The sequence below is a fragment of the Mixophyes fleayi genome, chromosome 6 (assembly GCF_038048845.1).
Source record: "Mixophyes fleayi isolate aMixFle1 chromosome 6, aMixFle1.hap1, whole genome shotgun sequence".
In the NCBI taxonomy this organism is placed as follows: Eukaryota; Metazoa; Chordata; class Amphibia; order Anura; family Limnodynastidae; genus Mixophyes; species Mixophyes fleayi.
The window spans coordinates 44,872,759-44,890,162 of NC_134407.1; the positions used below are offsets into that span (position 1 = coordinate 44,872,759).

At 38.5% G+C, this 17,404-nt stretch overlaps 1 protein-coding gene across 4 annotated transcripts in view; it reads right to left on the reverse strand.

The window, feature by feature from the left end:
* PRKG1 (protein kinase cGMP-dependent 1) overlaps positions 1-17,404 on the reverse strand; it is a 796,378-nt gene that overhangs the window by 37,627 nt on the left and 741,347 nt on the right. For all 4 annotated transcript variants that reach the window (XM_075216377.1, XM_075216376.1, XM_075216374.1 and 1 more), the window contains exon 10: positions 455-551. In XM_075216377.1, the coding sequence (XP_075072478.1) occupies positions 455-551 (97 nt within the window). The remainder of the gene's footprint in view (positions 1-454; positions 552-17,404) is intronic.

A 17,404-nucleotide genomic window follows, 5' to 3' on the forward strand; every position in this document is an offset into this window, starting at 1 on the left:
GTTGGACTTTATCAGGCGTATGTGCCTATCCGTGCAGGTCTGCATCTATTCACAATTGTGCGAACATGCCCTTAATGTACCTGCCCTGCGTTAACCCGTGCATTCCCTCCCTCGTCCCACTTCTCCAGTCACAAGCAGACACAAGTGTAGGGGCATGCAGCTGGGCATATGCATGCTGCCTTTTTGTGGGTATGCACAGTATTTGCAGATTTTACCGGTACACATCCAACTCAGCATCATAACCAGTAGGCTGAATAAGTATTCATGAGAATGCAGCCAATCAGTTCACTAGGAACGAATTACACTACCAAAGTACTTTGTAAGGTGGAGACAGTCATTATATGAGAGGTACCAATACTGAAATACTGGCTCAGCCAACGAATGGCTGCCTCCACTTGTGCACGTGATGCAAACACTAAGATGCTACAGATTTCACACAGCAGTATTGACTTACCAGCTCAACTCTTCCAAATCCTCCAACACCAAGAGTATCGATGATGTTAAAATCGGTTAGCTTGAGATTTCCGAAGAACGCTGCCTCTGCTTCATATCTGTATTTTTTTATAAAAAAAAATAAAATCCTTTTAGAAGTGTGAGCATGGGAAGTGTCTCTAGTGGCACCAGAAAAGTTTAGCATCATTTCCACATAAGAATTAACGTTTCTGGCTTGGTCCAAACAGCTGCAATATCCCATTCAGGTTCCCTTTATCATTTAGACAGAGTATTTAGTATGTGTCATTCAGTCTCACACCCTGCAAGGTGTCATTTTAGTGTTACATAGTGGCAGATCCCCGGGGTAACATTTATTTACACTCCTGCTTATCGGAGGCTTGTATTAATTAGGTGACTTGAGTCCTACACACATATGGAACTAATCATTCAGCAAACATCCTGGTGTTCCTTGGAACCCTTGCTCTGGAAGTCTATCCCACTTTGGAAGCTGTTTTCCTCCAGTTCTTGCTAGCTTTAATTTGCTTCTTTAGGCTGTCAGTGTTCTGTTCAATAAACTTTGTAGCACACACAGATAAAGTACCAAGCACTTCAGTGTCTGTTCAAGAGTGATCGGTTCAGCACTAGTGAATATAAAACTTAAAATACCCCAATGAGCAATGTGATATTTTTAGCACAGCAGTGATAATCTGGCTCCTCCCACCAACTAGGAGCATTGACCGTGGACGTGGTGGTATACATTTCCTTTAAAAGACCTTGATGTATATTCCTCACCCATTGCAAATACCTTACTGACCATATGGAAGAAGCACCAGGAATTCTGACATCACTTTGTTCCCAGGAATACATACATACATTCCTCTAATTTAATCATGTTAGTATTTGAAAATGATTACAGGAAAACATATACTAAATTAATTATATCTAAAAATGGTGCATTAAAAATAATAATAAATAAGATAGATTGATAGATTTATAGATATAAAAATATATTTAAATAGTTTTAATATTTTACAACATTCCTTAAAATTGATTATTACACCTAATCTTATTAATTATATTACCATTACATAACATATGTAACTTACAATTTGATCATTGTGTGCTTCCTTCTTAACATCCTTTCAAATATATATTTTCATTTGTTATTCTTAACAGGCTAACTGATTGTTCACAGATTGTTTGACCCAATGAAGCAGATTTAACAAGTGGTGAATAGCCAAAATAAAAATAAACGCAAGCAAAAGACGATTTAACAAAGGGTTAACACTGGAGACATCAGAGATTTCTCCTTCCTTAACCTATTTTCCAGTGCTCATCATGGTTCCCATAGACCTCTAAGCAGCGAAAAGCAAAGCTTACTTGCCTTTAACATGGGATCTCTGGCTTTGCTGGATCCCTGGCATTTTACATATATGTTGACGTTAGCCTCGCATACACATAGCACTTTCTCTTTTCACCGACAGGAGAGTGAAACCCGGCATGGTAAATAGAGGTGGTACTTCATCATGTATCGCTGTCATATACCCCAATGATAAATAGATCCCTAAGCCCTTAAAGATGGCTATCCCGCAAACTTTTTTTTTGCAAATAAAATCACAATGCCTTGGGAATTTGAAGACATCTTGGTAGATAGCGTCAGCTGATAGGAGTGATGCTGTTACTCTGACAATAGGAATTCAGCAGTGATGCCTCTGAATAGTCAGTAGGAACCTGGTAGACACATTGTCACATAGTCAATAGGGAAATGTGATTATGCCAATTATCAGTTACTAGATAATCGCCATTAACACGAGCAGTGATGTCTCTGATTAGGATGACAGTGTAAGTGGTCTCAAGCTTCAATAAGGGTTAATGATGGTCCCATGCAGCAGCAGATAAAGGCCTTTAGAATAAAACGGCCTAATATGATCCATGTCTGCTTTTACAAGTGCAGAGAAGGCTGATTGATTTCCGCAGGACAACAGACCCATCAGCCCAGAGCTGGAGTCCAAGGTGAGGCTCATTGCGGTGTCCATAGACTGCAGGCTTCCAATGTGTGGTGCTAGGAGCCTGTGATCAGGGGAGTGACCAGCTAACTGGGGAGGATCTTACTATAGGCTAGCAGTGTTACTCCCAAACCATGGGAATAGAGGATTTTAGGGTTTCTTTTTTAATTTCTAAGTCTGACTAAACACCACAATGTTTTATAACATGATTATTCTGAGTATTATTTTACATTACATAAGTAAGTAAATATGTAAATAAAGTAAATAAAGTGTTTAAGAGTCTGTGTAAATTGTACAATACAGAATTAAATCAATTCTGTCGGGTCTTTATAATAAATAGATAAAAGCCATATCCGAAGCCTATTTAACAAGGATCCTCCTTTCGCTATCACCATCTCTGGATTAGGATAACAGAAGATATTCAAAGGAAAAAATGCTTTATTTATATGTTATCGCTGCATATTAAAAAACAGCAGACTGTATTCTGTATTTGGGCTGGTTTCCAGGTTACTGTTCTTCAGAAAAGTGGGTCATAAAAGGTCTCTGGCAGTAATTTACTGTTCATATAAAAACCCTTTTATACTGTTGTATGACCTGCTCACATGGCTATTACGGTTACAATGACTATTTTTAAATAGGCAATGATACATGCTGAGGTTCAGAAATAGTTCCAAGGATAGATAGAAGGAAATGGGAGGTCAAGCTTTTGCCAGACAATAAATCAGCAGCAATCATAAAATTATAGTTACTACATGTTGGTTGTATGCCTGTGCTTCCCATTCAAAAAATACTGACTTAATATATCATTATTTCAGGGAATTGGAGGGTGTCTCAAACACTGGATACTTTAATGTAGAGTACAAGGACATGAGTATATGGCTATATTTACAGTGTCTATGTTGTCTCCTGATCACACTGTGGTAAACGGAGGGCAGACAGAGCATGAAAGAGGGATAAAGGGATCCATATACTAATTTGTCTGTGTACACGGACTCTGGATAACGTTCAGGGCATAGTATGGATAGTACAAGCACTATTATATGTATGTGTTTAGTCCTGCTCTCTCTCTAAGGCAGGGCACACACTACAGTGCTTTCAACCAACTATCGGGCCAATCACCCGATAGACAATCGTCCAGCCTGATATCGCATTAGTGTGTAACATTAGACAATAAACGATAGTCGTTCTAAAGCACCGACCATCGTTTGATTTGATTGTTCAGTAGAACTATAAATCTTGTTCAGCTATGGAACGACGTCCTTCCAATTCTGGTAAATCTTTTAAAACATGTATAGTGTGTCTTTTTTTCCCAGGCGTTAGCAAAATTATTATAGATGACGCATAGGTCAGAAAATTCTCTAGTGTGTACCCAGCCTTAGGTTGGGTACACACTACAGAAATTTTCTCCTGATGCCATATATCAGTAACAATTTTACCAATGACTGAAAAAAAAGATTTACCCTCAGATCTGTGCACTTCATCTGTCACATAACCATCTGCTGAAAAGATTATGACTCTGTAAACATTATGAAGATCCTGATCGTATGTACGTACACACTGCAGATCATTGAACGACATTTTTAAAAATCAAATGAAACTATACGATAAGCGTTCATCGTTTCAGTGTACACACTAATGCAATATTGGACCGAACAGTAAATTATTGTGTGATTGGCCTGATCGGCTGAAAATCCGGTAGTGTGTACTCAGCCTAACTCCATGTGTAGGGCAGCACGGTGGCTTAATGGTTAGCAATTCTGCCTCACAGCAGTGGGGTCATGAGTTAAATTCCCAACCATGGCCTTATCTGTGTGCAATTTGAATGTTCTTCCCGTGTTTGCGTGGGTTTCCTCCGGTTGCTCCGGTTTCCTCCCACACTCCAAAAACCATTAATTGGCTGCAATCAAATTGACCCTAGTCTCTCTGTCTGTCTGTCTGTGTGCATGTTAGAGAATTTAGACTGTAAGCTCCAATGGGGCAGGGACTCTGTAAAAGCGCTGCGGAATTAGTGGCGCTATATAAATAGCTGACGATGATGATGATGTGTATGGACTGTTCAAAAACAAAGAGATTAATGATCTGTTTATTCTGCAGTAAACAGAGCACAAATGGGTCTTGAAATAGAGATCAGAGTGTGTGCATGAAAGATATATAAGCCCTGTGGGACTAAGCTAATAACGTATTCCATCACTGGAAGTAACAGCACCAAATGTCACTGCGATATTAAGTTTAATAAATGTGTCATGTCCATACAAAATAACTAATTCTCTGAGAAGTCACCTGCTATCATTTGGCAACAACATGAAACTCCTTTGTCAATAATCAAGGACATACATAATATGCCTGGATTTTGGAAGTGCTAAATATATAGTGCAAAAGTCAAATTAATAAATTGTTTTAGGATATTATTTTCTGAAATCCAAGTTACTGTACATTGTAAGTGTAGCGTTGGCGGATGCGAAGGTGCGAGTGAGCGCGCGTGCGCAATGGATTCAAAAAAGGAGAAAAAAACCCCAGTAAGTCCCAGTAAGCACTGGGAGGGAGGAGATGAAAAACTGCCAAAGCGGAGAGAAGAAAGGAGGCGGGGGGGGGGGGGGATACCGGAGAGAGCCAGGACAGGGCTGTGGCAGTCAGTGACAGTGTTAACAGGAATATAAATGATGCTAAACGACTCCAGCTGAGGGAGTCAGGACATAAAGTTGGCTACAACTTTTGGCAGAGGTGGAAGCAACATCCCCCACGGAAGACAGCATGGCTGAAGTTCAGAGGGGGGAGTGATGACAGTTGAACACCAATTTTGTGGATCCTTTGTGCTTTTGGAGAACAGAACCAGAATATTCTTGAAGAGAAGAGCATCCTGAAGCTGGAGACAGAGTCTGGAAGTGATTAGTAACTTGTATTTCCTGTTTATAGTACGGGACTGAGTTAAATACATATTACTATAGTAGTTAGTGAGGGAACAGGTGGGGAGACCCGTAAATAGTGAGTAAGCCCCTTTTCTGGACTTTATTTGTGACGAGGGCTAGAAGCAGGGATAGGTAGAATTAGGGGATAAGACTGTGCTAATTAAAGAGGACCCAGTTTACCCTATATTGCTATCAGGAACCTGTGCTGAGCCATACCTAAGGGATGTATCAACTGTCAGTCAGTGATTTTTCATGCTAATAGCATTATAGTATTGGAAAGAACCAGAAACTTATTTTATGCTAGTCTGCTGGTTAGAGTAACTCTTAGGAATAGATTATAGTCGATATTCTTAATATAGCTTTCAATTTTGTAATAAAACTTGACACTAAACCCAGTTTGGAAGGTCTGCTCTAACAATAAATGTGCTGGCGTGACTTTCAAAACCCACCATGTAGTATTGCCATTGCTTTTATCATGTGCCGGTGGTACTGAAGTAGGGGCAGGGGTTCCTTGGTCTTCCTCAGGTGTCACTGACAAAGGACATTACTCGATGAAGAGCCTACTAAATCTGACCAAGGTGGTTGCACTGTGCTAGTAGATATTCAAGGTAAAAGGATATTCTACGCTGCCAAGCACAAACATTTTTTAAAAAACACACACTTCCTTTAGGGACAGCGAGAAAGGGGGCGTTACATATACATAGATGAATGTATTCTATTAACTATTAAATTTTCCCCATTTCCCACTTTTCATAATGCCGTTTTGCCTTGTGCTCCAGGCCAGTGGTAAAAGCAAGAAAGAATGAAATTAGGAGAGTGCTAGATCCAGTTATTTAAATTCAATATAATTTAATACCATTTGCATTAATAATACCACACTTTATAAACATAAATTATACAAAAAAGTATATAATTAAAATGTATTAATTAAGTTGTATCAGCTCATACTTAAGCGTAAATAATCTGGGACCTGAATATACAACAATTGAGCATATACTTTGAATACATTGTAAAGTATAAACAGCACTCTATATATCATTATGGCACAGTATTCATAAATTCAGTACTCCTCCATTTGATATTTTCAGTCATTGAAATTGTGAAATAAATGACTCCTTGTTGGTAACAAAGTTTATAAATCAGCTGGATGAAAGAATAAGCTGTATCAAAACAGAATCCCGATCACATGACTTGTAATGTCCAATCAAGAGAGGCATTTCTCGGCTGTTTATGAGATCATCAGTATGTTGCCATGGTACGTTGTCATAATAAACAAGTAACTATAGTCAGATCCCGATCACATGACTTATAATGTCCAATGAAGAAAAGCTCTTCTCGGCTGTTTATGAGATCGTCAGTATGTTGCCATGGTAAACAGATGGATATGGCCAAATCACAATCACATGACCTGTATTGTCCAATCGAGAAAGAGGCTTTTGAAGAGAAATAATCATTTAAGGTGAAAGATACTTGTCTTTATTAGACATTCATAGGGGCCTATTTAAGACGCATCAACAAATATAAAAGTTAGTTTTCAATCCTCCTCGCATTGCTAAGGATTGAACTAACTTTCATATTTATTAAAAAACCTTCAAACAAACAGCAGTTGTGAAAAACTGCTGTTACTGGGAAGTGCAACACTCACCTTTCACTTGCCTCTTCTCTTCTCCTCCCATGCGATGCCGACTGCGATGATGTTTCTTTCTTGTAATCTCTGTGCGCATGTGCCGACCGAAAAACTCGGGCATGTGCACAAAGATCCTGGACTGCAAGAAGGTGAGTCATGTGACAGGAAGGGATCACATGATCCCTCCACACTTGCGCTGTGCAGCTCTGCTCTTCGGAGCAGAGCTGTTGTCAGTGAAAGTTTTCAGTTATGTTAATGGCGTACATTAACATGATTGAAAACTTAGTTTCGGTCATTGGTACATAGCGTTACTGAGCACTCCCCATACACTGTTATGGGGAGTGCTCAGAAAAACGATAGGAGATGCAAAGCAGCAGATATCTGAGATATCTGCTGCAATGCTACAATGATACATATCTATTTAGCGGTTAACAGTGAGGAAAACTTTGATAAATAGGCCCCATGGCCTCATATTAGGCACCGTCCATGTGACGTATTCTGTCTAAATGATAGATAGTTTCCCTTCAGGCCATTTACATAATCATTGCTAGTAAAAAGGGATCATATGGCTCGCCTCTACCTAGTAAAGGCGAGTCACATGACTGAAGTGATGTAGCATCACTAGGCCATTATGTTTATGGGATTGGTTGCTATATGCTTATGTTTGTTTAGGGATAATCAACATGATATGGTTTGAAGGATGATCTTTTTACTAATTGAACATAATAAGCCATATGATCACTTTTTACTAGCAATGATTATGTAAATGGCCTGAAGGGAGACTATCATTTAGACATAATACATCACATGACCGCTGCCTGGCCATGAGTGTCTAATAAAGACAAGTATTGTTCACCTTAAATGATTATTTCTCTTCAGAAGCCTCTTTCTCGATTGGTCATGTGATTGTGATTTGGCCATATCCATCTGTTTACCATGGCAATATACTGAAGATCTCATAAACAGCCGAGAAGTGCCTCTCTTGATTGGATACTACAAGTCATGTGATCAGGATTTTGCCATATTCAGGTGTTTATTAAGGCAACCTACTGACAATCTTACTAACAATCTAGGTGCTGATTGGAGGAGGGATGTCATGTGACCACTTGTCTGCTCTATAACCAGTGCTCCGAAGGAGTTTACTTTCAATGCCTCTGATGAAATAGCATTCATAGCTGAGAAACGCGTCATGCGATGTTGCATCTTGCTTAACTGACCTGGGTCCATCTTTTTAAATCTTTCGCCCCCGGGTATAGAGATTGTTTTTTTGAATTGGAAAATTTATATATTTACTACTTCTTGTGCACTCTAATCTCACATTGAGAAGGACAAAAAGACTTCATTGGATAAGTATTACAAGCTGATTGACATTATTTCCCATTATTGGTGCTGTGTATTGTTCCCCCATTCTTGTGGATTCTGTTTTGATACAGTTTATTCTGTCATCCAGCTGACTTATCAACTTTGATACCAACAAGAAGTAATTTATTTTACAATTTCAATGTCTGTTTGGAAATATCAAATGGAGGAGTACTGAATATATGAATACTGTGCTATATCAATATATAGAGTGCTGTTTATACTTTACAATTTATTCTTATGAGCATCTTTTATGCACCGCTCTGTATGAATCTACTATTGTAGATACTAATGAAATATATGCTCTATTGTTATATATTCAAGTCCCAGATTAATTATGCTCAAGTATGAGCTGATGCAACTTAATACATTTTATTTATATTTTTTTCGGTATCACTTATGTTTATAAAGTGTGTTATTATTAATGCTAATGGTATTAAATTGTATTGAATTTTAAATATCTGGCTCCAGCGCTCTCCTAATTTCATTGTTTTCTGTTATCTATATTGAGTACAGATCCCAAATTTTTGGTGATCTGTGGTCCAGAGTAGCACCATTTTTTTTTGGGTCCTTAGCGCCCATTTCCATATATTAAGAAGTATAAAAGGGGAGTGTGATGTATTTCACCGTGTACTATAATATAATGTAGCATTGCTATTACCCTTCATTTCTTCACTACTGGAACTGTGTTATTTCACCAGAGCAGAACTATTTATTTTTGCATTTGTATAGAATAGGGATCCTAGTGTATGGATGAACCTGTATTACCCTGTCATGTTTTCGGTTACTTTCTGTTGTATAGATTATTCCATTTTTTTTTAATTATAAATGTGTTCGTTAGTAAATAGGTTTAATGCACTCTGTGGTGTGAAATACAAGAATATTACAAAGTCACAGAGGTATTCCGTACTCATATAAATGCTGGAATCTGCAGGTCGTGTGGCTGAAGGGAGAGTATTAGACACCTTAAGGGCCCCTCATCCTCAGCCTCCCTTATCAAAAATGCCCCCCCTTGTGCTGCCCTCTTCACGCTTCTTATCTTGTTTGGTAGCCAGAGGAAGGCAATGCCAGTGCTGCTAGAGCTCCATGTCAGGGACAGGCTGAGAGTGTGGCGCTGTGCTGTGACATCATAATGCAGTACCACACTCACGCCATATCATGTACACAGATGGGCAGCAGCAGCACTATTGGTAAGAAGCATGCAGAGTGTGCCCAATTTAAATGAAATTATTATATGCATGCCCACTTCCCCATTGTTATGAGAAGGGGGGGGGGGTAAATTCATAGGGCATCCGGGGCAAAGCAGGAAAAAGTAAAAACCATAAATGAGTGGCACGATGTCAATCAGTGTTTTAGATGTTCCAAAATGCTGGATGTCTGGGCGACGACCTTAAGTCACCTAATGTTTACACCAGCCCCTCTTTTACACAAGGGCCAATGCCTATTCCTAATAACTGGCGTAGTTGTGTTAGTACTTCTTTCACAATTTAACTAAATGATGTTTTAGTATTCTCGTCAGGAAGCTTGTACAGGGGTGTGGAGTGGGTCGAGGTGCAGGGTCTATTGCGAGCAGTATAATCTAGGACAGAGGTGAACTTAATGGGACGAAACGGAGAAGCTGTGGATATTTTTTAAACACAAGATCTCATTTACTGGATGCGCATCATAAAACATTGTCATTTTCGAGATGGATCTTTCCCAGCACACTCCAAGTGCACGTCTATTACATGGAGTCATCACTGCAACATAGACTATCGAGTGGGGTGTGGGGAGGGGGGTAATCTGAAGAGGAACACTGTACAAATGTGTCAATATCACATCAAAGTCCAACTTCCTAACCACCCATGTTATTACAGATGCAGACACACAGAGCCACCAAATATATGGGCAGCACGGTGACTTAGTGGTTAGCACTTCTGCCTCCCAGCGCTGGGGTCATGAGTTCAATTCCCGACCATGGCCTTATCTGTGTGGAGTTTGTATGTTCTCCCCATGTTTGCGTGGGTTTCCTCTGGGTGCTCTGGTTTCCTCCCACACTCCAAAAACATACTAGTAGTTTAATTGGCTGCTATCAAAATTGACCCGAGCCTCTCTCTGTCTGTGTGTATACATGTTAGGGAATTTAGACTGTAAGTTCCAATGGGGCAGGGACTGATGTGAATGAGTTCTCTGTACAGCACTGCGGAATCAGTGGCGCTATATAAATAACTGATGATGATGATGAAGATTTATGTGTCATTAATGGGGCCCACAGTATAACAACTATGATGTATATTATCTTTGTTACTTTCTGGAGTTATGCCTTAAAATGGACATATTAGCTAAAATATTGTTATATAAAGCAGGAAGTCAGAGAGTAACAAACATAAAGATAGGTTTTGTTTATACAAGGATTTACACCAATCATATTATAACTGCCAATCACATCTTATCTCAGAACCACTAATCAGTTGTTACATTATCACCTCATTGTCAGCACATGAAAACGGTTTTGTTTTTTAATAGTCAGAACAGTACAACGCTGCATCTGTATTCTATAGGATATATGTAATATGTAGATTGACCACATAGTGGCAATATAATGCTATTGAATATAATAGTTTACATTTTTAACACAAGTCATTTTTTCATATAAATTATTTTAAAAACACTTAAATGCTTTAGAAAAAGTTTTTCTACTGTAAAGTTGTTTCTGATTGTTTTAGACAAAACTTATTATGCAGTATAAACTTTTGAAGAACCATTGAAGTTGAAAAAGTCCACAAGTCCAGTATTTTATTCGTTAGGTAAGATAAAAAAAAAATTATTTCATACGTTTGCTATGTCATATTTGGCATCATTGTTACATATAAATGGACCTGAACAAAGTGTGTGTATTTCCTGTACAAAGAAAAATACTTTTGTCACTGAAAATGTCTATTCTCCTTAGAGGAATCACATTTTCTATACTTTATCTGTTATCACCGACATAGATGCCATTGACAAACTAATCATAGAGCTATATGCTCTAAATCATACTTGCCAACCTTTTAACATTGAATTCCGGGAGATCCCGGGCAGGGGGCGTGGTTGGAGGGTGGGATGGGGCGAGTCGCAGTCAATCGCGTCATTTAGGCCCAGGGGGCGGGGCCAAAATGACGCGATTCACCACAAATTTTGGCCATCAAATAGCAGTATGCGGGATACTTGACTGCTCTCCCGAGGAGTCTGCTCTAAATTCTCTCATTGAATGTAATTAGACATCAACAGGTCTTGTAATACCTTTTACTTGTCCGTAAAATAGAGCAATGTTATGCTCTCAAATCCTGTTTAGGAAGCGCATTGGTGTTATTTAAGAGACATTTAGAATAAGGACAAAATGTGGACTGCATAATGGATGAATATTTACTTTGGGAAATAATCTTTGGGTGTTTTAGAAATTGGGGAAGGGAGTTTCAGAGTGTGTTTATTTAGTAATTTTTTAACCCTGTGTGTGCCTCTTTACTTTTCTATTTAAGATACTATGGGCCTAAATGTTTTAGTGGTAACCAGCCCAGACTGACTAGTGGTGGGGCTGGTTGAGTGGGGGGACTCATTTCATTATCTATATACCACAGCTGCTCTTACATTAATTTCAGTAGCCCATGCATTCAAACTGACTTTCTACATGTAGAGCAACACACATGAAAGCCCTTTGAAATGCTTGGACATTCAAATTAACGGAAAAGAGACTATTTTTAGAGCTACAGAAACTAGTTAAATGCCCAGTTCTGAAGCGATCAAAATCACCACAATTTGTGAATAAATCCGTCATTTATGACATAAGACGTTTGTCTAAATAATTCTAGATTTTATTACGGTGAATTTGAGTGATTTGAAACAGCTGAACAAAATCGCCCTATAACGGATCTAAGTATGCTGTCAGAGCAAGATTAAAAACCGTCAAATGACCCTTTAAATATATGACACCAAAGGAAACTTGCACAGTTTGAGATGTCTTTTTTAAATAAACCTAACCCTTTATATCATACCGAACTATGTTATCCATTTGAAACAATAAACAACATGTCATTATTTTCAGAAAACTTCACACAGGAGACCTGTAACTTAGATTCAAATTTACCAAGTTCCACTCATTTTCTCAACTATCCCAAAAAAATGTGTTTCTCAAGTGCTGAAATTGTCCCTGTTATATAATCTGAGGCATTCTATACACAGATGATAAGTCTATCTTTATGTTCAGCTGACATGTACTTTCAGGTTTCCATGGAAACAAAAACCTGGAATTGCTTTAGAAGACAACATTCTTGGGCAGCACAGTGGCTTAGTGGTTAGAATTTCTGCCTCACAGCACTGGGGTCATGAGTTCAATTCCTGACCATGACCTTATCTGTGCAGAGTTTGTATGCTCTCCCTGTGTTTGTGTTGGTTTCCTCCAGGTGCTCCAGTTTCCTCCCACACTCCAAAAACATACTAGTAGGTTACTTGGCTGCTATAAAATTGACCCTAGTCTGTGTGTGTATGTTAGGGAACTTAGACTGTAAGGTCCAATGGTACAGCGTGGCGGAATTAGTTGTGCTATATAAATAGCTGATTATGATGATAAATTAAAATGTTGAATGGTGCTTAGTAAAGCTGGGCATTCAGTTTCAATAATATCCTACATTTACATAACACATCAAGAAATAGTGCAATATACAGGAAACTATTTTGTAGTTACAAGTGCTGAGCATAAATGCTGCTCTTACTGTACGTCCCCCTCTACTTCTACCAAGCAGGTTATATAGCTGGGGAAAAAGCAGAACACAGCAGCCGCTGATATATTTTAAAACCGGTTTGGAATGTTTGTGAATCCCCTGTCAGTGATATTCTTAGGATGGCTAAAAATTTTACACTTTAACATTCATTTTTGCTTTAGTCTAAGGCAAGTGGAAACAAAACATGGTATGTATCTTTCATTTCATTTCATTTTTCCAGTTTTTCCTTGCTCAATCTGCTACTTATTTTACCAGCATTTTTGTTTCATATAACTCTTGAAGTGACAAAAACTTTCAGGTAAGCTGTAGGTAAGGTTGAAGAGCTTAATAGTAACCTGCATTGTCATTGGTCTATGTGAGCTGTAAAGTCATTTATATCTATGTATGATATACTGGTCATTGATGGTGTATTATGTTTGTGGATTTTGGGGATAGGTTAAATGGGGTATTGGAGTCCAAAGCACTTTGGTTATATCGTTGGAGACACTATAGAAGGGTCTCATTAGCCTTTTCTATTCCGAATAGGGATGTCCCGGTTCAGGGGTCTATTTATCAAATAGGGAAGCCTTCCCTCTGGATGATGACTTTCGTTGGCTATTGCCAATGATCGCTGTCGCCGGGCCCAGGGAAGCCTATCTAACATGGACAGTGGCATCTCAGCATGGCGATAGACAGAGTTGCAAAGGAAAGTTTACTTGATTTATTGCATCTTTACCATTTTTCTAAATACGGTTGTTTTTTATTTTCTTTATTTTTTTTGTTTATTTTTTTAAACTTTAATAATTTTAGTAAAACTGGAACTGTAATCCCAAGTACAAGCTTCCAGTGTGCATATGCGTGCTGGCAAGCCAGCTCAGAGGGGCCATGCACTGGCCTAGCAAGCGGTAAGAGTCTTCTTACCGCTGCCAGCTAATATCACTGGGGAGCTGAGCGCCACTCGGCTACCACGGGGAACTTTAAATGATAAATTGGATGAAAGGATTTTCTATAGCTGCAATAGAGAATCTTCATTAACCATGCGTCTTGTTAAATAGATTGGACAAATCAGCCAACATCCGATCATTTGGTCAGATATCGTGTGAGTGTGTATAGTGACACGATGATCTAAAGTCTTCCCAAAGTGCCGATCATCGTTTCATTTGGTTGGTCGTACAGTTTAATATTTTCTGATCAATCAGCTAACGATCATGTAGTGTGTATGCACTCATGGTGACGATCTCCATAGAGTTTACAGAGTCAGGCTCTTTCCAGCCGATGTTAGCACTGAATGCCCAGGTGAATAAATGTAGAGAGTGCTGTAGAAGGAATAATTCATTTGTTCGTTCGGAGACAGAATATTTAGTTTCAGAGTCACAGAAGCTAACTAAATTCGTTAGGACATGTGGATAGCTATAACAAGGCGGTTTTAATCAGTGTGACAATGTGACAATAGTGAATGAATGAACATTGTGCTGTCATTCTCCGGACTAGAGGACCAGATGAAGAGCACAGGTCTGAAGGTAAATCGTGTCAGTGTGTATGCATGAATCGCCACACTGATCGGACCTTCAGTCGTAGGTATAATCGTTTGACATAACACGTCGGTCGGAAAAATTCTTCAGTGTGTACCCAGCTTTAGTGTGGGTCTACTTATCAGCCAATTAGACATTATCATCAATCATCAGAGCTGATTGGTTGCTATGTCTTCTGCACATTTCCTCTCCTGTACTTTGTTGTATCAGCACCCTGTTTCTCAATCTGTCAAGTTGTTGGCTTTCACCTATAACTCCCAGTGTGATTCTTCTTCCAGACCGGGAATCTCTCTGCACAAGTTTCATCACATTATGTTGTAAGGTTTGTCACTTAATTCTCTCTATCAGACAGAAAGTTGAAGTCATATGATCTGCCCATGCATATTCATTGCTACAGCTGAGATACATCTAATATACTGGTCATGTATAAAACCATCTCTCTCTCAGTTTAGTCAACACAAATCTTATTTCAGCTACTATATGTCCATATATGAAACAATTCATTTTTTTAACTATTTCATAATAACTTGATTATACGTTGATAATATAATGTTTTACATAAATGCAATAGATAAGAAAACATTAAAATTATCCTTAAAATGTTTTCCTTTGCATTTACAGGGAAATGAAAGTTGAATCTTCTTTCAACTGTAATATATTTTGCATAAATCAAAGTGTACTATTTAGAAAAAAAGTTGCTTAGACAAACAGGCCAAATCACATTTTGCTACAAAAGAAACAGAATGCATAGATGATTTGCTTAGAGAGTTTCCCAGCATACTTTAATATTTGTGAATAATCCAGGAAGCATCACAAATCATGTCAAGATTTGCATATAAAGTACTGTGTTGGCACAGTACAGTATAGCTTAGCAATAAAATGAATATGCCGAGATTGACCAGTAGGTGTCATACCTCCCAAATAAATGTCACGTGAAAGGCGTTAAAACAAGAAGCACATCTCTGATAAGATCAATAGATGTAGCCATCTGTCATCATGGCTGGACCTACATCTAATTGTGAGGCGGATCTGAGCTGATGTCCCTGCGTGATACTTCTTATCGTGTGGAAACTTTCACAAGAACCCTATTGAGAACTACATAATCTGTCTACAGTCATGTTGCTGAAAATGAGCATAAGAGAGATAACAGGGAGTAATATATGGTACATTCATGACCAGTTGTCTGTTTTTACTAACGCCCTTGTGCATAGAATTACTATAGCAAGAGTCTGGTCTTTATATTTTGTGTAACTACTTAGTATTTTTCCTGCCACAGATCACAACAAATGAAAATACTCTAAACTAGTTATTGGTGATGTCCCTAGGTCTGGCCTTCCATCTTCTGGAAGTGGCTATTTTTAAGTCTAACTCCTCCTGACTTTCACAGTACAGATGATCCCAATCAGGTGATGTATTCCAGGCTACTTCCTTGAACCTTGCCCCTTCTATTACGGCAAGAACTCCAAGGGCTAGATTTTTTTCTTAAAGTTTCTAAAAAGCAACCAATCAGATTCCAGCTATTATTTTCTACAATGTAAATTATAGCAAGAATCTGATTGGTTGCTATGGGCAACACCTCCACTTTACCCTTTTAGAAGCTTTAGTAAATCTACCCCCAGGGTTTACTCTTCTTTCGAGCATTTGTTTGGGCCTTGTGATAACATAAGGACTGAGTTCCTCAAATGAGGGATGTCCCATGGTTCTCAAATTGAAGGGACATGGATACTGAGTCGTTCAAAAGGGTGACACTGTAGTAGCCAATTATGGTGCCCACTGGTAGTAATTGTGTAGAGCTGGGCCTCTTCATTTTGATCAATGATTACAATATTAAACTCTATTTGAACCATCTTCTCCTGGCTGAACCTAAAAACTGTTTTGTGGTGTGGTCATTTACTGGCACACTTTCTGGCACACATTCTCATCGTGCTCCGTATTCTCATTCTATGGCTGCATGCTCCCAGGGTTCTGACTTACTTCAATAAACATTTCTTGCCAGATCAGTTAATAAAGACACTGATTAAGGCTTCTTTTACAGATCACTTTCCAATTATGATTTTTCTCTGAGTGCTGATGAGCCTAGCGGGGTGTAGGCATCTACACAGCACAATTACAACTAAGTGCTTTCAGCACTCAGAATGAAAACTAAGAACAGAATAAGTGATCTAGTGAGATAACATTATAGAAAGTGCTTAGAAAGTTAATTCAAAGATGCTTTTACTGTAATCTTCCCCAGCAATAGTGAAGATATTCTGTCCTTAGTATGAACAACTCTTGAACAGACATGAATAGTTATGAAATGACCTAATATAATTATGATAGCCTATATTTCAATTCACTCTACTGATCTCTGCAGGAATAATAATTAAAGGAAAATTATCACCAAATTATAATAAGCTTCCAGGAAAACCTAACCAATGTTTTATTGTGATGATGATTATTATCCTCCTTCGCCTCCTCCTCCTTTCTGATAAAGGAGATTTAGTCATATTATCACTTTATCAACACATCCCAATTAAAACATTTTACTAATGACAAAACACTTTCCACTGTGTTAGCCTATGGTTCAGAAACAAAAGCCCATTCTTTGTTCCCCATTGAAATATTTTACTAGCAGAACCCCTCCTCCCAGATATCATAAAGACAGGGGTCTAATGCCAGGACCCTACTGAGCTATACCATCCCGGCAGCTGTCTCCTGGCATCAATTTGTAAATGATGTGGTTTCGACATATTACGCCTTGTTATATGACCAATCAGTTCTATGGACATAGTTTCAAGTCACAGTTATTAGAGCTGAGTTTCAAGTTCAAGTTAGCAGTTAGCGGCCA